At 44.4% G+C, this 23,281-nt stretch overlaps 2 protein-coding genes and 5 non-coding genes across 8 annotated transcripts; all 7 read right to left on the bottom strand.

Moving 5' to 3' along the window:
* Positions 1-2,580: 2,580 nt before the first annotated feature.
* On the bottom strand, positions 2,581-4,358 carry LOC128020303 (putative nuclease HARBI1). The gene is made up of 4 exons (XM_052607140.1): positions 3,846-4,358; positions 3,661-3,776; positions 3,453-3,564; positions 2,581-3,358 (listed from the first exon to the last, which is right to left on the bottom strand). The coding sequence occupies exons 1-4, from the start codon at positions 4,315-4,317 to the stop codon at positions 2,988-2,990; spliced, it is 1,071 nt and encodes a 356-aa protein (XP_052463100.1). The 5' UTR covers positions 4,318-4,358; the 3' UTR covers positions 2,581-2,987.
* Positions 4,359-4,408: 50 nt separating this feature from the next.
* On the bottom strand, positions 4,409-6,834 carry LOC128020304 (uncharacterized). Of its 2 annotated transcripts, XM_052607142.1 has the most exons (8): positions 6,546-6,831; positions 5,573-5,643; positions 5,309-5,485; positions 5,157-5,218; positions 4,988-5,074; positions 4,859-4,900; positions 4,617-4,790; positions 4,409-4,540 (listed from the first exon to the last, which is right to left on the bottom strand). In XM_052607142.1, exons 1-8 carry the CDS (start codon positions 6,701-6,703, stop codon positions 4,505-4,507), a joined length of 807 nt encoding a protein of 268 aa, XP_052463102.1. In that variant the 5' UTR covers positions 6,704-6,831; the 3' UTR covers positions 4,409-4,504. The 2 variants fall into 2 exon arrangements, with proteins under 2 accessions (XP_052463102.1, XP_052463101.1); XM_052607141.1 differs by having other exon boundaries at positions 4,449-4,790; positions 6,546-6,834.
* Positions 6,835-10,268: 3,434 nt separating this feature from the next.
* Positions 10,269-10,341, bottom strand: trnar-ccu (transfer RNA arginine (anticodon CCU)). The gene has a single exon. It is a non-coding gene; the product is annotated as a tRNA-Arg (tRNA).
* Positions 10,342-11,876: 1,535 nt separating this feature from the next.
* On the bottom strand, positions 11,877-11,950 carry trnar-ccu (transfer RNA arginine (anticodon CCU)). Its single transcript has one exon. It is a non-coding gene; the product is annotated as a tRNA-Arg (tRNA).
* Positions 11,951-13,066: 1,116 nt separating this feature from the next.
* Positions 13,067-13,139, bottom strand: trnar-ccu (transfer RNA arginine (anticodon CCU)). The gene has a single exon. It is a non-coding gene; the product is annotated as a tRNA-Arg (tRNA).
* Positions 13,140-14,394: 1,255 nt separating this feature from the next.
* On the bottom strand, positions 14,395-14,468 carry trnar-ccu (transfer RNA arginine (anticodon CCU)). The gene has a single exon. It is a non-coding gene; the product is annotated as a tRNA-Arg (tRNA).
* Positions 14,469-15,584: 1,116 nt separating this feature from the next.
* Positions 15,585-15,657, bottom strand: trnar-ccu (transfer RNA arginine (anticodon CCU)). Its single transcript has one exon. It is a non-coding gene; the product is annotated as a tRNA-Arg (tRNA).
* Between the last annotated feature and the right edge of the window lie 7,624 nt (positions 15,658-23,281).

Consider the following 23,281-nt stretch of genomic DNA (forward strand, 5'->3'; position numbering starts at 1 on the left):
CCAGCACGCTTCCGCTGCTCCACTCTGCTGTATTCACCCCAGATGGGACTCGAACCTATGCTAACTTGCCCTTTTATATCTCAGTCTTATTCAGGAGGCCTTTACAATGCACGCAAAGAGTCTTCTAGATGACTGAATATTATGAGAGGTCAAATTGACCTCAGCTTTTCACGACCAGCTTGTGACTTTTGACCCTTTTTAGGGACTCAGGAGTGTTTAGAAGTTAAAAGGTCATAGCAGAGGATGGTTTCGATCCATCGACCTCTGGGTTATGGGCCTAGCACGCTTCCGCTGTGCAACTCTGCTGTAGTCCACCTTGACCGGACTCGAAACCACTCGAAACCACAATCTCTGGCTTAGGAGGCCAGTGCCTCAAGGGTGTACAGATGTTAACTTTTTGTGCGTATTGTCAAGGCCTCCTGAATAAGAATGAGATTTAAAATGCCTTAGCAGAGGATGGTTTCGATCCATCGACCTCTGGGTTATGGGCCCAGCACCCTTCTGCTGCGCCACTCTGCTGTAATCAAAATTGACCGGACTTGAAACCACAATCTCAATCTTATTCAGGAGGCTTTTACAATGCACACAAAGAGTCTTCTAGATGACTGAATATTATGAGAGGTCAAATTGGCCTCAGCGTTTCACGACCAGCTTGTGGCTTTTGATCCTTTTTAGGGACTCAGGAGTGTTTAGAAGTTAAAAGGTCATAGCAGAGGATGGTTTCGATCCATCGACCTCTGGGTTATGGGCCTAGCACGCTTCCGCTGCGCCACTCTGCTGTAGTGCACCTTGACTGGACTCGAAACCACAATCTCTGGCTTAGGAGGCCAGTGCCTCAAGGGTGTACAGATGTTAACTTTTTGTACGTATTGTAAAGGCCTCCTGAATAAGATTGAGATTTAAAATGCCTTAGCAGAGGATGGTTTCGATCCATCGACCTCTGGGTTATGGGCCCAGCACGCTTCCGCTGCGCCACTCTGCCTGTAATCAACCTTGACCGGACTTGAAACCACAATCTCTGGCTTTGGAGGCCAGTGCCTCAGGAGTGTATAGACGTTAACTTTTTGTATATTGTAAAGGCCTCCTGAATAAGATTGAGATTTAAAATGCCTTAGCAGAGGATGGTTTCGATCCATCGACCTCTGGGTTATGGGCCCAGCACGCTTCCGCTGCGCCACTCTGCCGTAATCTACCATGACCGGACTTGAAACCACAATCCCTGGCTTAGGAGGCCAGTGCCTTATCCATTAGGCCACTTGGGGCTTGAAAACAGATGCTAACTTGCCCTTTTATATCTCAATCTTATTCAGGAGGCCTTTACAATGCACACAAAGTGTCTTCTAGATGACTGAATATTATGAGAGGTCAACTTGGCCTCAGCTTTTCACGACCAGCTTGTGGCTTTTGACCATTTTTAGGGACTCAGGAGTGTTTAGAAGTTATAAGGTCATAGCAGAGGATGGTTTCGATCCATCGACCTCTGGGTTATGGGCCCAGCACGCTTCCGCTGCGCCACTCTGCTGTAGTGCACCGCGACCGGACTCGAAACCACAATCTCTGGCTTAGGAGGCCAGTGCCTCAAGGGTGTAGAGATGTTAACTTTTTGTGCGTATTGTAAAGGCCTCCTGAATACGATTGAGATTTAAAATGCCTTAGCAGAGGATGGTTTCGATCCATCGACCTCTGGGTCATGGGCCCAGCACGCTTCTGCTGCGCCACTCTGCTGTAATCAACCTTGACCGGACTTGAAACCACAAACTCAATCTTATTCAGGAGGCCTTTACAATGCACACAAAGAGTCTTCTAGATGACTGAATATTATGAGAGGTCAAATTGGCCTCAGCTTTTCACGACCTGGGGCCTGTTGCACAAAAGTAGGATAAGGGATTAAGCCAGGATATCTTGGTGATCCTGGCTCAATTGATCCCTAATCCGGTTGCACTAAAGCTGGATAGGGGGCAGGAGGATATGTTATGGTATAAATTACCATGGAGATTTATTCTGTGGAGCTAGCCTGCTCCAGACCAGGCTAAATTTCAGGATCTAATTAATCTCATCCCTAATGTCAGTCAGCAGTCGCCACAAATGGAAACCAATAGTTATTTCACTGCTCACTATACATTGTTATCACATATAACTAGACCCACTGTCATTATTTAAACGTTTGTGATCATTAATTTCAATCATTTTGGATAATGATTTTTAGATGATGTTGCTATCATTAGATAATTTACAGTTTCCCATAGACTATAAGGCTATTTATAAAATGATAGAATATTAGGGCCACAGAGGGGAAAAAAAAGACAAGTCATAATATTGTAACCAGTTGTTTTAAAGGAGGACAGTTGTTAAAATGACAGATGTGGGGCATTTCATGAAATTGTACTTCAGTATGGTTTCATAAACAAAGACATGCTGATGTGCCAGAATATGAAGTATCACATTGTCATAACTATCAAAACTGTAAAAAGAATATGTTGCTTTTCTGCAGAAAGAACCAGCCTCATAAATTTATGACTTTATCCTTTTTCCTCAGTGGGGCCCTAGTACTCTGTCATATAAACAAATACACATCCCATATGAATATAAAAACACAATGTGTAACATTATGTTCCTTTATTGAATAAGGACAAAACAAAGCAGGTAAACTATCAGCTCCTTTCGAAACTGAAGTCACAGTGACTCTACAAGATGGAAAGCACAGAATCAAAGCATATAATACAAAATGATACATACACATTCAAAGGTCTGTATATAACACACCCTGCATGTCTGCACACTAAAATAAATGCAGGACAAATCCATACACATCAACTGAACAGACAAATGAATGGATGCAGTAGCCTCCCTGCAGCCTTGTATTACACACAGTATACCGCACAAACATCATAAGAGGCCAAATTCCTAAAAAAAAAAAAACAACCCAAAAAAACCCTATTTCCTCTGCCACAACAGGACATTTTTTACCTAAATTGAAAGCACACATACTAACTAAAATAATTCAACACATATTGGTCCCTCAGCAGCCGACCACTGTCGTCATCAGGGAAGATTGCCGGATTGTCCCAGTCCATGGCTGGTGGCACTCTGGGGGCCCTCTCCTTCCTCAGGCAGGCTACATTGTGGAGGACAGCACAAGCCACAGTAATATCACATGCCCTAACAGGGTTGACCCTTAATTTGTGAAGGCAGTGAAAGCGTGCCTTCAGGAGGCCAAAGGTCATTTCAACTCTGGCCCTGGTCCTGGCATGGGCATGGTTGTAGGCCTGCTGTGCTTCCTGGGGGTCTGTGAAAGGTGTCAGGAGAAAAGGCTGGCAGCCATACCCCCGGTCTCCCAGCAACACACCAGAGAATTCACCTGTCAACACAAAATCTCATCATTACTACCTCATGAACACAGTGATATTCTTGACACAGCCATGATGGTTATAAATAGGGGTTGTGTGGCTTACCTTGTGATAGGCACTGATAGATTTCAGAGGCCCGAAAGATTCTGGAGTCATGGACTGAGCCAGGCCATTTCGCCACAACATTGCTGATCACACAGTCAGCATTGCAGACCATCTGAAATCATAAGATGAGGAATATTACACCAATCAATGCACATCATTGGCAATGCAGAGTGTTCGTCAATGGACAATATCAAAAAGTTATGTTCACCTGAACATTAATGCTGTGAAAGGATTTCCTATTCACAAAATCGGCCTCATGGGCACCTGAGGGGGCTTTTATCCTTATGTGTGTGCAGTCCACTGCACCAATGACATTGGGGAAACCTATCACACAAAGTAATGAGTATCCTACTATGTGTTAACAGTTGTCCTGTAATTTGTAGATCCTCTTACCTGCAATCCTATAGAACTCCTCTTTCATGTCACAGAGTCTTCTGTGGCCAGGGAAGGAGATGAAGACATCTGCTAATGCTTTGATAGCCAGACACACACTCCTTATTGTGCGGCAAATTGTGGCCTTGTTCAGCTGTTCTGCATCCCCCACTGAGTACAGGAAGGCTCCACTAGCAAAAAAGCGCAAGGCCACACAAACCATTTGCTCCACACTCAGTGCATGGCTCCTTGCAGTGCGGTGCTTAATCCTGGGACCCAGTAGTCTGCATAGATACCTGATGCCATCTGCAGAAAACCTGTATCTTTCATAAAGATGGTCATCAGGGAAGGCCAGTGGGTCCAAACGGTCCCTGAAGACCCTTTCTGGCCTGAAGGCTCTCCTCAGCACAAGTGCTTCTTCATCCACCACATCTCGCAAGAATGGGCATGCCATTGTCAGAGCAGAAAGGAACACACAATTTTGGGCCTTCATATAGGCTAGTGGCCACACCTGGTGCTGGGGGGGTGGGCAAAAGAGGCTGGTTCCTTATAACGATGACTTGGTTGTACGTTGTATGATTGCTGTGAAAATAAAAAATACCTTAGAAAGATGCCACCGTCCTGTGTGCTCACAATAAGAGCTCATATGTCATGGCTCACTTGACTTTACGAGAATATACCTAATTTTTATTTTGAGCTGTGTCATCTTCTTGGAGCTGGGGGAGGAAAGAAAAATGATTAATACATTTGTGTTACAGTTAGCATACAGTGTACATTGAAGGCATATCTCACCTCCCGCTCAAGTTTTTTTATTTCAAGGTCCAGTTTCCTAATTGTCCTCTTTTTTATTTCGGACTCCAGTGCAAGATTTTCTAGCTTTTTCTTCTTGTACTGAATGTCTATGTCTGCTAGTTCTATTTGGCGCCGGAGGTGGTTGCCATACAACTTTCTGATAGCTTGTGAGCTCTGTGAACACAATACAATTAGCGCAGCTTGAATTTGGCAGGATGTGGTGTCCTTTTATTAATACGCACTATGTTGCCAGGCTGGTTTTCCCACTGTATAGCATCTGGGTCCTGTAAAAGAAATTAGATTTTTTGATTTTGATGAGGACTCCTCACCATTGTAGAGTAAATAGTACTTTCACAGTCTTAACATGATACCTCATGCCTTCTGGAATCCAGAGAGATGGTCTCCTCCTCATCATCATCTCCATCATGTGCTGTTGCTGCTGCACTGGGACTTTCACCCTATCACATTTAATCGGATTCATATTGAAGCCAGTAGACAAGACATGCCAGGCCTACAGTATGCCTTTGATGGAGTACTCACTGGATCAGCATCGTCTGGTGCTTGTGCTGGTGGCTCTAACAGGAACACAGTGCTGCCAGACACTGCAAGGCAATAGGTAAACCAAAGTCAGACAGTCCAAATTGATTCAATATGAATGTGGTTGTATTCCATGTAGAGATGGAAGGACATACCTTGAATGAAGCGGGTGGCATCTTGGGAGGAACCTATGCTCGTCTCTTTCCCCCCAGGGATCCCCTCTAAGACGGGCCTGCCTTTATTTAGCTCCAAGGCCATGTCCTCTGCTGGGGTAAGGTCAGCCTTTGGTGACCCACCACCCGTGCCTTGTCTGTGGGTATTCTTTTTCACTGCTAAAACAGTACAGACAATGTGTGAGCAGGCACCTTCTGGGTACAATATATGCTTGTGCTTTGTTAAATATTAGTCAGGGACCATACCATTCTGCAGAATGTTCTTGTATTTGATTTTGACCTGCTGCCATGTCCGTTTTGGCCCGTTCATGTTTAATCTACATCACACGCACACACACACACACATTCTTTATCACAAGAACATTTAATGGAGTCACACTGACAAAAATGACTTGGTATTTTTGTATTGTTTTCAGTAAAAAAAAATAAAAAAAAACATGTATTTTATTGATTTTCTAAATGACCTAGCAAAATAAGTATAGGTTTAGACCAAAAATATAAACTTCAAGTAAATGTGTGCTTAAAACAAGCAAAAAATTTAAATATCTGTCAATATAATAAGAAAAATTCTCCTGAAATAAGTTTACTTTTCCCATAAACACTTACTTTTAGAAAAGTTCTCTTGTTTCACTGGCATAAGTTTTTTGCTTATTTTCCTAGGTTATTTTGTTCTAGAAAATATTTAAGATTTTTTTTAGATATTTTTTTTACTGAAAACAAGACAAAAATACTAAGTAAGAAAGACATTTTTGCAGTGCAGTGAGCAACCGACCTTGGGTCCTTTGAAAGGCGCTATATAAATTAAAGTGATTATTATTATAGCTCATCTATGTATTCAAGAAAATTTTATTTATATAGCACTTTTCACAATTGTTTCATTCGGTCAAAGCTGCTTTACATTAATAAAAGCAGGGGAAACACAAAAAAAACCGGTGGACAACATAATAAGCAGAGTACAACGGCTAATATTAAACCGCACTGAGCGTAGTAACGTAAAATAATAATGTAAGGCTTTAATAATAATATATCATAGCTTTATACAGTGTGATGGAGTTACGTAACACAATTTCACTCATATATGCAGTGCATTTCAATAAAAAATTTAACCGTTTCATAATTACAGTACAACTGCGTTTTTGGAGATGTGAATTAAATATTTGATTTGTAATTGTGATGATGTTTCAGCAGAGCGATGAGTGTGTAATTGTGCACTACTTACGCATTCAGGCGGTCTGCAATACTTTGCCACGCTTTTTCTCTTTGCTTTATCACTGTGGCGGTGTTGCCTTTCTTCTTAATTATATCTTTTACCTCCTCGTATGCCTCCATGAGGATTTGTGCTTCCGACGGGGAAAAGTACGCGGCTCTAGTTGCCATGGTAAATCAGTTAATCTGTGATCTGTGGCGGGGTCTATTTGAGTGAGCCATGAGCGCGCACCTATCCAGGATTGGTTTCACCTGGCTTAATGAATCCGTGTCTGCTCATCCTGGCTTGGTCTTTGTGCAACCAATTAAGCCTGGACGCACATGTTTTGGCTTTATTGAGCTCAGCTGAATCATTTATCCCGGATGTCTTAATTCTACTTTTGTGCAACAGGCCCCTGCTTGTGGCTTTTGACCCTTTTTAGGGACTCAGGAGTGTTTAGAAGTTAAAAGGTCATAGCAGAGGATGGTTTCGATCCATCGACCTCTGGGTTATGGGCCCAGCACGCTTCCGCTGCGCCACTCTGCTGTAATCAACCTTGACCGGACTTGAAACCACAATCTCTGGCTTAGGAGGCCAGTGCCTCAGGAGTGTCTAGAAGTTAACTCTTTTTGTATATTGTAAAGGCCTCCTGAATAAGATTGAGATTAAAAATGCCTTAGCAGAGGATGGTTTCGATCCATCGACCTCTGGGTTATGGGCCCAGCACGCTTCCGCTGCGCCACTCTGCTGTAATCAACCTTGACCGGACTTGAAACCACAATCTCTGGCTTTGGAGGCCAGTGCCTCAGGGGTGTATAGATGTTAACTTTTTGTATATTGTAAAGCCCTCCTGAATAAGATTGAGAATTAAAATGCCTTAGCAGAGGATGGTTTCGATCCATCGACCTCTGGGTTATGGGCCCAGCACGCTTCCGCTGCGCCACTCTGCTGTAATCAACCTTGACCGGACTTGAAACCACAATCTCTGGCTTAGGAGGCCAGTGCCTCAGGAGTGTCTAGAAGTTAACTCTTTTTGTATATTGTAAAGGCCTCCTGAATAAGATTGAGATTAAAAATGCCTTAGCAGAGGATGGTTTCGATCCATCGACCTCTGGGTTATGGGCCCAGCACGCTTCCGCTGCGCCACTCTGCTGTAATCAACCTTGACCGGACTTGAAACCACAATCTCTGGCTTTGGAGGCCAGTGCCTCAGGGGTGTATAGATGTTAACTTTTTGTATATTGTAAAGCCCTCCTGAATAAGATTGAGATTTAAAATGCCTTAGCAGAGGATGGTTTCGATCCATCGACCTCTGGGTTAGGGGCCCAGCATGCTTCCGCTGCGCCACTCTGCTGTAATCAACTTTGACCGGACTTGAAACCACAATCTCTGGCTTAGGAGGCCAGTGCCTCAGGAGTGTCTAGAAGTTAACTCTTTTTGCATATTGTAAAGGCCTCCTGAATAAGATTGAGATTTAAAATGCCTTAGCAGAGGATGGTTTCGATCCTTCAACCTCTGGGCCCAGCACGCTTCCGCTGCTCCACTCTGCTGTATTCACCCCAGATGGGACTCGAACCTATGCTAACTTGCCCTTTTATATCTCAATCTTATTCAGGAGGCCTTTACAATGCACGCAAAGAGTCTTCTAGATGACTGAATATTATGAGAGGTCAAATTGACCTCAGCTTTTCACGACCAGCTTGTGACTTTTGACCCTTTTTAGGGACTCAGGAGTGTTTAGAAGTTAAAAGGTCATAGCAGAGGATGGTTTCGATCCATCGACCTCTGGGTTATGGGCCCAGCACGCTTCCGCTGTGCCACTTTGCTATAGTGCACCTTGACATGACTCGAAAACCACAATCTCTGGCGGGCTGTATAGATGTTAACTTTTTGTGCGTATTGTAAAGGCCTCCTGAATAAGATTGAGATTTAAAATGCCTTAGCAGAGGATGGTTTCGATCCATCGACCTCTGGGTTATGGGCCCAGGACGCTTCCGCTGCGCCACTCTGCTGTACTCAACCTTGACCGGACTTGAAACCACAATCTCTGGCCTTGGAGGCCAGTGCCTCAGGAGTGTCTAGAAGTTAACTCTTTTTGTATATTGTAAAGGCCTCCTGAATAAGATTGAGATTTAAAATGCCTTAGCAGAGGATGGTTTCGATCCATCGACCTCTGGGTCCAGCACGCTTCCGCTGCGCCACTCTGCTGCTATCAACCTCGACCGGACTTGAAACCACGATCTCTGGCTTAGGAGGCCAGTGCCTCAGGAGTGTCTAGAAGTTAACTCTTTTGTATATGGTAAAGGCCTCCTGAATAAGATTGAGATTTAAAATGCCTTAGCAGAGGATGGTTCGATCCATCGACCTCTGGGTTATGGGCCCAGCACGCTTCCGCTGCGCCACTCTGCTGTAGTCCACCTTGACCGGACTCGAAACCACAATCTCTGGCTTAGGAGGCCAGTGCCTCAAGGGTGTACAGATGTTAACTTTTTGTGCGTATTGTAAAGGCCTCCTGAATAAGATTGAGATTTAAAATGCCTTAGCAGAGGATGGTTTCGATCCATCGACCTCTGGGTTATGGGCCCAGCACGCTTCCGCTGCGCCACTCTGCTGTAATCAACCTTGACCGGACTTGAAACCACAATCTCTGGCTTTGGAGGCCAGTGCCTCAGGAGTGTATAGATGTTAACTTTTTGTATATTGTAAAGGCCTCCTGAATAAGATTGAGATTTAAAATGCCTTAGCAGAGGATGGTTTCGATCCATCGACCTCTGGGTTATGGGCCCAGCACGATTCCGCTGCGCCACTCTGCTGTAATCAACCTTGACCGGACTTGAAACCACAATCCCTGGCTTAGGAGGCCAGTGCCTTATCCATTAGGCCACTTGGGGCTTGAAAACAGATGCTAACTTGCCCTTTTATATCTCAATCTTATTCAGGAGGCCTTTACAATGCACACAAAGAGTCTTCTAGATGACTGAATATTATGAGAGGTCAACTTGGCCTCAGCTTTTCACGACCAGCTTGTGGCTTTTGACCCTTTTTAGGGACTCAGGAGTGTTTAGAAGTTAAAAGGTCATAGCAGAGGATGGTTTCGATCCATCGACCTCTGGGTTATGGGCCCAGCACGCTTCCGCTGCGCCACTCTGCTGTAATCAACCTTGACCGGACTTGAAACCACAATCTCTGGCTTAGGAGGCCAGTGCCTCAGGAGTGTCTAGAAGTTAACTCTTTTTGTATATTGTAAAGGCCTCCTGAATAAGATTGAGATTAAAAATGCCTTAGCAGAGGATGGTTTCGATCCATCGACCTCTGGGTTATGGGCCCAGCACGCTTCCGCTGCGCCACTCTGCTGTAATCAACCTTGACCGGACTTGAAACCACAATCTCTGGCTTTGGAGGCCAGTGCCTCAGGGGTGTATAGATGTTAACTTTTTGTATATTGTAAAGCCCTCCTGAATAAGATTGAGAATTAAAATGCCTTAGCAGAGGATGGTTTCGATCCATCGACCTCTGGGTTATGGGCCCAGCATGCTACCGCTGCGCCACTCTGCTGTAATCAACTTTGACCGGACTTGAAACCACAATCTCTGGCTTAGGAGGCCAGTGCCTCAGGAGTGTCTAGAAGTTAACTCTTTTTGTATATTGTAAAGGCCTCCTGAATAAGATTGAGATTTAAAATGCCTTAGCAGAGGATGGTTTCGATCCTTCAACCTCTGGGCCCAGCACGCTTCCGCTGCTCCACTCTGCTGTATTCACCCCAGATGGGACTCGAACCCACAATCCCTGGCTTAGGAGGCCAGTGCCTTATCCATTAGGCCACTGGGGCTTGAAAACAGATGCTAACTTGCCCTTTTATATCTCAATCTTATTCAGGAGGCCTTTACAATGCACGCAAAGAGTCTTCTAGATGACTGAATATTATGAGAGGTCAAATTGACCTCAGCTTTTCACAACCAGCTTGTGACTTTTGACCCTTTTTAGGGACTCAGGAGTGTTTAGAAGTTAAAAGGTCATAGCAGAGGATGGTTTCGATCCATCGACCTCTGGGTTATGGGCCCAGCACGCTTCCGCTGCGCCACTCTGCTGTAATCAACCTTGACCGGACTTGAAACCACAATCTCTGGCTTTGGAGGCCAGTGCCTCAGGAGTGTCTAGAAGTTAACTCTTTTTGTATATTGTAAAGGCCTCCTGAATAAGATTGAGATTTAAAATGCCTCAGCAGAGGATGGTTTCGATCCATCGACCTCTGGGTTATTTTGACCAGCACGCTTCCGCTGAGCCACTGTGCTGTATTCACCCCAGATGGGACTCGAACCCACAATCCCTGGCTTAGGAGGCCAGTGCCTTATCCATTCAGGAGGCCTTTACAATGCACACAAAGAGTCTTCTAGATGACTGAATATTATGAGAGGTCAAATTGGCCTCAGCTTTTCACGACCAGCTTGTGGCTTTTGACGCTTTTTAGGGACTCAAGAGTGTTTAGAAGTTAAAAGGTCATAGCAGAGGATGGTTTCGATCCCTCGACCTCTGGGTTATGGGCCCAGCACGCTTCCGCTGTGCCACTTTGCTATAGTGCACCTTGACCGGACTCGAAACCACAATCTCTGGCTTAGGAGGCCAGTGCCTCAGGGCAGTATAGATGTTAACTTTTTGTGCGTATTGTAAAGGCCTCCTGAATAAGATTGAGATTTAAAATGCCATAGCAGAGGATGGTTTCGATCCATCGACCTCTGGGTTATGGGCCCAGCACGCTTCCGCTGCGCCACTCTGCTGTACTCAACCTTGACCGGACTTGAAACCACAATCTCTGGCTTTGGAGGCCAGTGCCTCAGGAGTGTCTAGAAGTTAACTCTTTTTGTATATTGTAAAGGCCTCCTGAATAAGATTGAGATTTAAAATGCGTTAGCAGAGGATGGTTTCGATCCATCGACCTCTGGGTCCAGCACGCTTCCGCTGCGCCACTCTGCTGTAATCAACCTCGACCGGACTTGAAACCACAATCTCTGGCTTAGGAGGTCAGTGCCTCAGGAGTGTCTAGAAGTTAACTCTTTTGTATATTGTAAAGGCCTCCTGAATAAGATTGAGATTTAAAATGCCTTAGCAGAGGATGGTTTCGATCCATCGACCTCTAGGTTATGGGCCCAGCACACTTCTGCTGCGCCACTCTGCTGTAATCAACCTTGATCGGACTTGAAACCACAATCTCTGGCTTAGGAGGCCAGTGCCTCAGGAGCGTCTAGAAGTTAACTCTTTGTGTGTATTGTAAAGGCATCCTGAGTTTCAAAAAGGCTTAGCAGAAGATGCTTTCGATCCTTCAACCTCTGGGTTGAGCAAGCTTCCGCTGCTCCACTCTGCTGTATTCACCCCAGATGGGACTCGAACCCACAATCCCTGGCTTAGGAGGCCAGTGCCTTATCCATTAGGCCACTTGGGGCTCGAAAACAGATGCTAACTTGCCCTTTTATTTCTCAATCTTATTCAGGAGGCCTTTACAATGCACACAAAGAGTCTTCTAGATGACTGAATATTATGAGAGGTCAACTTGGCCTCAGCTTTTCACGACCAGCTTGTGGCTTTTGACCATTTTTAGGGACTCAGGAGTGTTTAGAAGTTAAAAGGTCATAGCAGAGGATGGTTTCGATCCATCGACCTCTGGGTTATGGGCCCAGCACGCTTCCGCTGCGCCACTCTGCTGTAGTGCCCTGTGACCGGACTCGAAACCACAATCTCTGGCTTAGGAGGCCAGTGCCTCAAGGGTGTAGAGATGTTAACTTTTTGTGCGTATTGTAAAGGCCTCCTGAATACGATTGAGATTTAAAATGCCTTAGCAGAGGATGGTTTCGAACCATCGACCTCTGGGATATGGGCCCAGCACGCTTCTGCTGCGCCACTCTGCTGCAATCAACCTTGACCGGACTTGAAACCACAATCTCAATCTTATTCAGGAGGCCTTTAGAATGCACACAAAGAGTCTTCTAGATGACTGAATATTATGAGAGGTCAAATTGGCCTCAGCTTTTCACGACCAGCTTGTGGCTTTTGACCCTTTTTAGGGACTCAGGAGTGTTTAGAAGTTAAAAGGTCATAGCAGAGGATGGTTTCGATCCATCGACCTCTGGGTTATGGGCCCAGCACGCTTCCGCTGCGCCACTCTGCTGTAGTGCACCTTGACCGGACTCGAAACCACAATCTCTGGCTTAGGAGGCCAGTGCCTCAGGGCTGTATAGATGTTAACATTTTGTGCGTATTGTAAAGGCCTCCTGAATAAGATTGAGATTTAAAATGCCTTAGCAGAGGATGGTTTCGATGCATCGACATCTGGGTCATGGGCCCAGCACGCTTCCGCTGCGCCACTCTGCTGTAATCAACCTTGACCAGACTTGAAACCACAATCTCTGGCTTAGGAGGCCAGTGCCTCAGGAGTGTCTAGAAGTTAACTCTTTGTGTGTATTGTAAAGGCATCCTAAGATTCAAAAAGGCTTAGCAGAGGATGGTTACAATCCTTCAACCTCAGGGACCAGCACGCTTCCGCTGCTCCACTCTGCTGTATTCACCCCAGATGGGACTCGAACCCACAATCCCTGGCTTAGGAGGCCAGTGCTTTATCCATTAGGCCACTGGGGCTTGACAACAGATGCTAACTTGCCCTTTTATATCTCAGTCTTACTCAGGAGGCCTTTACAATGCACACAAAAAGTCTTCTAGATGGCTGAATATTATGAGAGGTCAAATTGGCCTCAGCTTTTCACAACCAGCTTGTGGTTTTTGACCCTTTTCAGGGACTCAGGAGTGTTTAGAAGTTAAAAGGTCATAGCAGAGGATGGTTTTGATCCATCGACCTCTGGGTTATGGGCCCAGCACGCTTCCGCTGCGCCACTCTGCTGTAGTCAACCTTGATTGGATTCCAAACCACAATCTCTGGCTTAGGAGGACAATGCCTCAGGAGTGTCTAGAAGTTAACTCTTTGTGTGTATTGTAAAGGCCTCCTGAATAAGATTGAGATTTAAAATGCCTTAGCAGAGGATGGTTTCGATCCATCGACCTCTGGGTTATGGGCCCAGCACGCTTCCGCTGCGCCACTCTGCTGTACTCAACCTTGACCGGACTTGAAACCACAATCTCTGGCTTTGGAGGCCAGTGCCTCAGGAGTGTCTAGAAGTTAACTCTTTTTGTATATTGTAAAGGCCTCCTGAATAAGATTGAGATTTAAAATGCGTTAGCAGAGGATGGTTTCGATCCATCGACCTCTGGGTCCAGCACGCTTCCGCTGCGCCACTCTGCTGTAAACAACCTCGACCGGACTTGAAACCACAATCTCTGGCTTAGGAGGTCAGTGCCTCAGGAGTGTCTAGAAGTTAACACTTTGTGCGTATTGTAAAGGCCTCCTGAATAAGATTGAGATTTAAAATGCCTTAGCAGAGGATGGTTTCGATACATCGACCTCTGGGTTATGGGCCCAGCACGCTTCCGCTGCGCCACTCTGCTGTAGTCCACCTTGACCGGACTTGAAACCACAATCTCTGGCTTTGGAGGCCAGTGCCTCAGGGGTGTATAGATGTTAACACTTTGTGCGTATTGTAAAGGCCTCCTGAATAAGATTGAGATTTAAAATGCCTTAGCAGAGGATGGTTTCGATCCATCGACCTCTAGGTTATGGGCCCAGCACACTTCTGCTGCGCCACTCTGCTGTAATCAACCTTGATCGGACTTGAAACCACAATCTCTGGCTTAGGAGGCCAGTGCCTCAGGAGCGTCTAGAAGTTAACTCTTTGTGTGTATTGTAAAGGCATCCTGAGTTTCAAAAAGGCTTAGCAGAAGATGCTTTCGATCCTTCAACCTCTGGGTTGAGCAAGCTTCCGCTGCTCCACTCTGCTGTATTCACCCCAGATGGGACTCGAACCCACAATCCCTGGCTTAGGAGGCCAGTGCCTTATCCATTAGGCCACTTGGGGCTTGAAAACAGATGCTAACTTGCCCTTTTATTTCTCAATCTTATTCAGGAGGCCTTTACAATGCACACAAAGAGTCTTCTAGATGACTGAATATTATGAGAGGTCAACTTGGCCTCAGCTTTTCACGACCAGCTTGTGGCTTTTGACCATTTTTAGGGACTCAGGAGTGTTTAGAAGTTAAAAGGTCATAGCAGAGGGTGGTTTCGATCCATCGACCTCTGGGTTATGGGCCCAGCACGCTTCCGCTGCGCCACTCTGCTGTTGTGCCCTGTGACCGGACTCGAAACCACAATCTCTGGCTTAGGAGGCCAGTGCCTCAAGGGTGTAGAGATGTTAACTTTTTGTGCGTATTGTAAAGGCCTCCTGAATACGATTGAGATTTAAAATGCCTTAGCAGAGGATGGTTTCGAACCATCGACCTCTGGGTTATGGGCCCAGCACGCTTCTGCTGCGCCACTCTGCTGCAATCAACCTTGACCGGACTTGAAACCACAATCTCAATCTTATTCAGGAGGCCTTTAGAATGCACACAAAGAGTCTTCTAGATGACTGAATATTATGAGAGGTCAAATTGGCCTCAGCTTTTCACGACCAGCTTGTGGCTTTTGACCCTTTTTAGGGACTCAGGAGTGTTTAGAAGTTAAAAGGTCATAGCAGAGGATGGTTTCGATCCATCGACCTCTGGGTTATGGGCCCAGCACGCTTCCGCTGCGCCACTCTGCTGTAGTGCACCTTGACCGGACTCGAAACCACAATCTCTGGCTTAGGAGGCCAGTGCCTCAGGGCTGTATAGATGTTAACATTTTGTGCGTATTGTAAAGGCCTCCTGAATAAGATTGAGATTTAAAATGCCTTAGCAGAGGATGGTTTCGATCCATCGACATCTGGGTCATGGGCCCAGCACGCTTCCGCTGCGCCACTCTGCTGTAATCAACCTTGACCAGACTTGAAACCACAATCTCTGGCTTAGGAGGCCAGTGCCTCAGGAGTGTCTAGAAGTTAACTCTTTGTGTGTATTGTAAAGGCATCCTAAGATTCAAAAAGGCTTAGCAGAGGATGGTTACAATCCTTCAACCTCAGGGACCAGCACGCTTCCGCTGCTCCACTCTGCTGTATTCACCCCAGATGGGACTCAAACCCACAATCCCTGGCTTAGGAGGCCAGTGCTTTATCCATTAGGCCACTGGGGCTTGACAACAGATGCTAACTTGCCCTTTTATATCTCAGTCTTACTCAGGAGGCCTTTACAATGCACACAAAAAGTTTTCTAGATGGCTGAATATTATGAGAGGTCAAATTGGCCTCAGCTTTTCACAACCAGCTTGTGGTTTTTGACCCTTTTCAGGGACTCAGGAGTGTTTAGAAGTTAAAAGGTCATAGCAGAGGATAGTTTTGATCCATCGACCTCTGGGTTATGGGCCCAGCACTCTTCCGCTGCGCCACTCTGCTGTAGTCAACCTTGATTGGATTCCAAACCACAATCTCTGGCTTAGGAGGACAATGCCTCAGGAGTGTCTAGAAGTTAACTCTTTGTGTGTATTGTAAAGGCCTCCTGAATAAGATTGAGATTTAAAATGCCTTAGCAGAGGATGGTTTCAATCCATCGACCTCTGGGTTATGGGCCCAGCACGCTTCCGCTGTGCCACTCTGCTGTAATCACCTTTGACCTGATTCGAAACCACAATCTCTGGCTTAGGAGGACAATGCCTCAGGAGTGTCTAGAAGTTAACTCTTTGTGTGTATTGTAAAGGCCTCCTGAGATTTAAAAAGACTTAGCAGAGGATGGTATCGATCCATCGACCTCTGGGTCCAGCACGCTTCCCCTGAGCCACTGTGCTGTATTCACCCCAGATGGGACTCGAACCCACAATCCCTGGCTTAGGAGGCCAGTGCCTTATCCATTCAGGAGGCCTTTACAATGCGCACAAAGAGTCTTCTAGATGACTGAATATTATGAGAGGTCAATTTGGCCTCAGCTTTTCACAACCAGCTTGTGGCTTTTGACCCTTTTCAGGGACTCAGGAGTGTTTAGAAGTTAAAAGGTCAAAGCAGAGGATGGTTTTGATTCATCAACCTCTGGGTTATGGGACCAGCACGCTTCCGCTGCGCCACTCTGCTGTAGTCCACCTTGACCCGACTCGAAACCACAATCTCTGGCTTAGGAGGCCAGCGCCTCAGCGGTGTATAGATGTTAACTTTTTGTGCGTATTGTAAAGGCCTCCTGAATAAGATTGAGATTTAAAATGCCTTAGCAGAGAATGGTTTCGATCCATCGACCTCTGGGTTATGGGCCCAGCACGCTTCCGCTGCGCCACTCTGCTGTAGTCCACCTTGATCGGATTCGAAACCACAATCTCTGGCTTAGGAGGACAATGCCTCAGGAGCGTCTAGAAGTTAACTCTTTGTGTGTATTGTAAAGGCCTCCTGAGATTTAAAAAGACTTAGCAGAGGATGGTTTCGATCCATCGACCTCTGGGTCCAGCACGCTTCCACTGAGCCACTGTGCTGTATTCACCCCAGATGGGACTCGAACCCACAATCCCTGGCTTAGGAGGCCAGTGCCTTATCCATTCAGGAGGCCTTTACAATGCACACAAAGAGTCTTCTAGATGACTGAATATTATGAGAGGTCAAATTGGCCTCAGCTTTTCAAGACCAGCTTGTGGCTTTTGACCCTTTTTAGGGACTCAGGAGTGTTTAGAAGTTAAAAGGTCATAGCAGAGGATGGTTTCGATCCATCGACCTCTGGGTTATGGGCCCAGCACTCTTCCACTGCGCCACTCTGCTGTAATGAACCTTGACCGGACTCGAAACCACAATCTCTGGCTTAGGAGGCCAGTGCCTCAGTGTCTAGAAGTTAACTCTTTGTGTGTATTGTAAAGGCCTCGTAAATAAGATTGAGATCTATAAAGACTTAGGCCTTTACAATATACACAAAGAGTCTTCTAGATGAATCACTATTATGAGAGGTCAAAGTGGCCTCAGCTTTTCACGACCAGCCTGTGGTTGTTGCCCTTTTTTAGGGACTCAGAAGTGTCTAGAAGTTAAAAGGTCTTAGCAGAGGTTGGTTTCAACCCATCAACCTCTGGGTTATGGGCCCAGCACGCTTGCACCTCAGATTTGACTCAAACCCACAATCCCTAGTTTAGGAGGCCAGTGTCTTATGCCGGCATGCCAGCTGAAGATAATGAGGAAATTATGTCGCTCCTTTTGCAAATCGGATTCCTAATGACTACTTAATGGCAACACATGCCCTATTCACTCCAAAGTAGTGTTGCACGGTGCACTGATACTTCAAAAGTATCGCGATTCTCCGAAATTAAAAACGTCACGATACCTAAATATATTGGTATCGATACTTCAAAGAATGACTGCGTTCCAGATTTGTAAGAGACATATTTTATGTTGGTGTGTGCAACGCACGCTTCCAGTGCCTCCCTATGGACGTCTGTGTTTTCTTTTCACACAAGCAGAAAAAAAGAACTACAGCGAGATGTCTTCATTAGTGGCTTTACAAAACTGATTTGACTTTACTAAAATGTGTGCATAATCGCATTAAATAGTTTAAATAAGTTGTTCAGATGAACAAAGCACGAGGTTTTCTTGCATAATTAACATTTTAATTTTTTGGTCAGACAGTTCATATATAATATTCACATTAATCGGGGATTACCCTTATGAAAATTGACTATGGTTTTACTACAAATAAAACCAAAAAACCATGGTTACTATAGTTAAACCATGGTAACCACAAATTAACCATGGTTTTGCTAAATTAACCATAGTTTAACCATGTTTTTTGTAGCAAATCTGTGGTTATTCAAATGGTAGTCAACACGCCAAAAAACCATGGGTTACTACAGTTTTGCTACAATAAAACCATGGTTATTTTTCGTAAGGGTAAACGTGGAGTTATGTTCTGTATGCTAAATATGAAAACGAAAAAAGCGTATCTGCACAGCACCTATAACTGCGCTTTGTATCTCCTGATTGCTGATCAAGATTTACATGCTTGGCTCACTCATTTCATTCATAAACGAGATGTATCAGATCATTCAGCTCATTCACGAATGAGAAAATCTCTCGATCTAGTTCAGTGAAGGGCGGATTCGTTCACTACATTCAACAAATCACATGCTCCGTCACACCTTGAGTAACTCTTTGACAGGATGAAACAGTTCACAGAGCTGTTCACGAGCTGCGCATGCGCTGCTAATGGAGGGAGGAACTTTTACTGTCTATGGGAACTTCAGTGAACAAGACTAGTCTAGTAGCAACGTATCTTCCGTGATGTCCCCGATGCGCTGGTCGGGGTGGGTAAAGAAATGTTACTTTATTTGCGGGCTGGGACAGGCCAAATAATTTCATAAAAAAGCGGGACCCATGGGTTGGAAAAAAACCCGACCCGCACATCACTAGGCTGCATGTGCGAGCACAAGTGATACTGTGGCCGCCGGTCCACGACTTGTAGAAAAAGATGACGCTCACTAAAGATGACGCTCATTAAAGGACACTGGTTGAGTTTTCTGAGATCTTTTATTTTTACTTCAATGCCATTGTTTAAATTTATATTATTTATCTTTTGACATTTAATCTTCTGAGTTCAGAAACATTGTTTAATATAATCGCTGTTCAAATTTTTATTCAAAGTTCAGAATCAAGTTACATTTATTAGTCTTATGTTTCTTATGATAACTGAGATAATGCTGCTAAAATGTATTCTTTCTTTACCTTGAATGTCACTGATCTATTTTATTTTTAATATTTTTATATTGCATATTTTGTTCAAATGTTTAATATATCTGCTGTTCATATGTTCATTTATTAGTATGTTATATGATTAGAATGTTGTCCCAGTTTTAAAATAAAGCACATCAATGATATTTGAGAGTGTATTTTCCCTTTTCAGGAAAAGTATCGAAAAAGTATCGAAATCGAAATTCTTGACTAGGTATCAGTATCGAAACAATAATGTATCGTGACAACACAACTCCAAAGTCCCCACTCAAAGAGGATAGGATAGGGATGATCACTTCCATTTGGAATTTGCCCAGGAACCGTTCGGTACCGGCACACCCCTACTGTGGTTGTTGTCCATTTTTAGGGACTCAGGAGTGTCTAGAAGTTAAAAGGTCATAGCAGAGGATGGTTTTGATCCATCTACCTCTGGGTTATGGGCCCAGCACGCATCCACTGCATCACTCTGCTGTAATCACCCCAGTTGGGACTCGAACCCACACGTCCTGGCTTAGGAGGTCAGTGCTTTATCCATTAGGCCATAGACCTCTGCACACTTCCACTGCAATCACCCCACATGGGACTCAAACCTACAATCCATGATTTAGGAGGGCAGTGCCTCAGGAGTGTCTAGACGTTAACTCTTTGTGTGTATTGTAAAGGCCTCCTGAATAAGATTGAGATTTATAAAGACTTAGCAGAGGATGGTTTTGATGCATCGACATCTGGATTATGGGCCCAGCACGCATCCACTGCACCACTCTGCTGTAATCACCCCAGTTGGGACTCGTACCAACACTTCCTGGCTTAGGAGGCCAGTGCTTTATCCATTTGGCCATAGACCTCTGCACACTTCCACTGCAATCACCCCAGATGGGACTCAAACCTACAATCTCTGGCTTAGGAGGCCAGTGCCTCAGGAGTGTCTAGAAGTTAACTGCTTGTGTGTATTGTAAAAGCCTCTTGAATAAGATTGAGATTAAAAAGACTTAGCAGAGGATGGTTTCAATGCATCAACCTCTGGGTTATGGGCCCAGCACGCTTCCGCTGAGCTACTCTGCTGTAATCACCCCCAGATGGTACTTGGACCCACAATCCCTGGTTTAGAGACAAGTGCCTTATCCATTGGGCCACTGGGGCTTTAATGCAGTTGTTAAGTTGCCCTTTAATTCTCCATTATATTCATATCTCCTTTAAAATACCAAACTTTTCATGACCAGCCTGTGGTTCTTGACACTTTTTTGGGGACTCAGGAGTGTATAGAAGTCAAAAAGTTTTAGTAGAGGACGGTTTCGATCCATCGACCTCTGAGAGAGAGAGAGAGAGAGAGAGAGATGATGATGATGATGATGATGAAATTCCTTTATTTATACCATATAGGTGAAACCAAACTGTGTAAATATTTTACATTCATACAATTCATAAATCTTGTGCTAATGAATGACAACAATTACCCGCAACAACTGTTGCACACTAACATGAAAAACTTGTATCAATGTTATTGGTTACTTCAGTAACATAAGCTTACTTCAAGCTGCCTTGAAGGACAAAAAGAGGAAGATGGCACCGCTCCGTCTCTCCTGAGAGCTCATCTTTACAGACTGAGATGATCGAAGGTCAAATACTATTACAGTTTTTCTCATTTGCTAAGACACACTAAATGAAACTGGGATCCGTTTGATCTTCATCGTCACATTATTAGCACAGCAGAAGTCTTCTCTTGCAAATGTTTTAACACTTTTTCATTTGTTTCACACATTTTTCACACCCCTTTTCAAAACAGTTACCACAGATCTCATTGAAAGGCCCCAAACTCTATTGGATTCACTGTGTTGAACAAAAGAAAAAAATCTGTTCACAGCTGATAGAAACTACTTGCATAATTATAAATCTCTACGCACCTGTGTGAAACTCATTTGCACAACTCTTCAATCAGCAATCAGTCCTCATCCATCTATAAAAGATGCCACCTCTGTGTTGCTATTTGCAAGCATGGATCAAAGAGGCCCTAGGCACGGAAGGAGAGTAAGAGGCCATGGCAGAGGGGCCCGAGGAAGAGGAGTTTGTATGCGTGGTGGAGGAGCTGCAGGAGCAAGAGGACAAAATCGAGCTCAAGTTTCAAATGAAATTCGGGCAACAATTATTGACAATGTCATCAATCATGGCTTGTCCTTTAGACAGGCTGGACAAAGGGTCCAGCCCATTCTGAGTCGGAGCACTGTGGCATCTATTGTCAGGCTTTTTCGGAATGAGAACAGGTAATTCACAGTGTTACTGTAATGTATACCACTGTGTATTTCAGCTTTACTGTATTGCCCTGTTAGCAGAAAAAACTGTGTCTACAGCAATGCAGATGTTTTATCAATCCCATTTATGTGACTGTCATACAGTAATGTCAATTTTGACATTCTCTGCTTGGAGATGGAAGGTGTATGATCACCGGCCATATGAGCAGATGCCCCTCCTGGAGGCAATGAATGCTGGTTGCCTGGCAATAGGTGCAGAGGACTGCCAGGGATGGATATGCCATGCAAGGAGGTTTTTCCCTCGGTGCATTGCAAGGGAAAACATTCAATGCGATGTTGATGAGAACCTGTGGCATAATCGTCAAGAACGAATGGACTAAATGTGAAAGATAAAATGTATATATCTTTCTTTATTTTTATTTTTTTAAAGGTATTTCCACCCATAAGTTTCCTTTGGTAGCTTTTTTTTCCAGTATCCATGTGAGTTTGTAAAGTATAATTTCATATTGATGGCTGCATTTTGTATTTTGTTGTCCATTGTGTAATGATTGATTGAAAGAATACATTAATTTGACCAAGTTGTGGTGTTTGATGGAAATATTTCCTTATGTTGCATGTTTTTAATCTTTTGTGAGTGTTAGAGCATTTTGCTAACAAAAATGAGTCATTTTGGCCATTGAGCTTCAGTTTTATCCTGTGTGTTAAAGGTTTTGAAAATGTGATGTCAGAGTGGGCAAATGTGTTTAAGCAATCGAGAAAAACTGTAAAACAATCATAGGGTTAAGTCCATTGTTTCTTCTGTTTAGTTTGCCATTCATCCTGACTCCATCTTTGGACTTTCTGAGCCCTGCCCTGCCTATGCTTTCTGCTTATTCAGGCGAGAATGGCAGAATTAAAGTGAAGCTAAAGACAATCTAATAATCTACCCAACTAACAATGATCGTATTGTTGATTTGTATTGTTTCAGGGACTGCTGTGCACTGCAGGGGGCAGCCTGTGGCCCTAGCACACCCAGTAAGAGAGGTAGAGAACAGTGCTGTCCATGGTGCTGAACGTTCAAGACCACCCTCCATTGTCACACTGTTCTACAGAAGTGCATAGTGACATCAGATCCCACTTACCAAAAAGGCATAGCCAGGGTTTTTGTTTGTTTGTTTCTCAGTATAGATATCTAAAACAACGACAAGATTTCGGTCACTTGAAATAAATGGTACAGTTTTTCTCAATTGCTTAAACACATTTGCCTACTCTGACATCACATTTTCGAAACCGTTAACACACAGGATAAAACTGAAGCTCAATGGCCAAAATGACTCATTTTGTTAGCAAAATGCTCTAACACTCACAAAACATTAAAAACATGCAACATAAGCAAATATTTCCATCAAACATCACAACTTGTGGTCAAATTAATTTATTCTTTCAATCATTACACAATGGACAACAAAATGCAGCCATCAATATGAAATATGATACTTTACAAACTCAAATGGATACTGGAAAAAAAAAGCTAACAAAGGAAACTTATGGGTGAAAATACCTTTAAAAATATATATATATCTTCTTCTTTCGGCTTTTCCCTTCAGGGGTCGCCACAGCGAATCATCTCTGTCCACCTATCCCTATCTTCTGCATCCTCAACACTTGCACCCACTAGCTTCAAATCCTCATTAATTCCATCTATATACCTCCTCTTTGGTCTTCCTCTTTGCCTCCTGCCTGGCAGCTCCATGTCCAACATTCTCCTACCAATATATTCACTCTCCCTCCTCTGAACATGTCCAAACCATCTTAATCTGGCCTCCCTAACTTTGTCTCCCAAACGTCCAAC

Source organism: Carassius gibelio, chromosome A9 (assembly GCF_023724105.1).
Source record: "Carassius gibelio isolate Cgi1373 ecotype wild population from Czech Republic chromosome A9, carGib1.2-hapl.c, whole genome shotgun sequence".
Taxonomy (NCBI): domain Eukaryota; kingdom Metazoa; phylum Chordata; class Actinopteri; order Cypriniformes; family Cyprinidae; genus Carassius; species Carassius gibelio.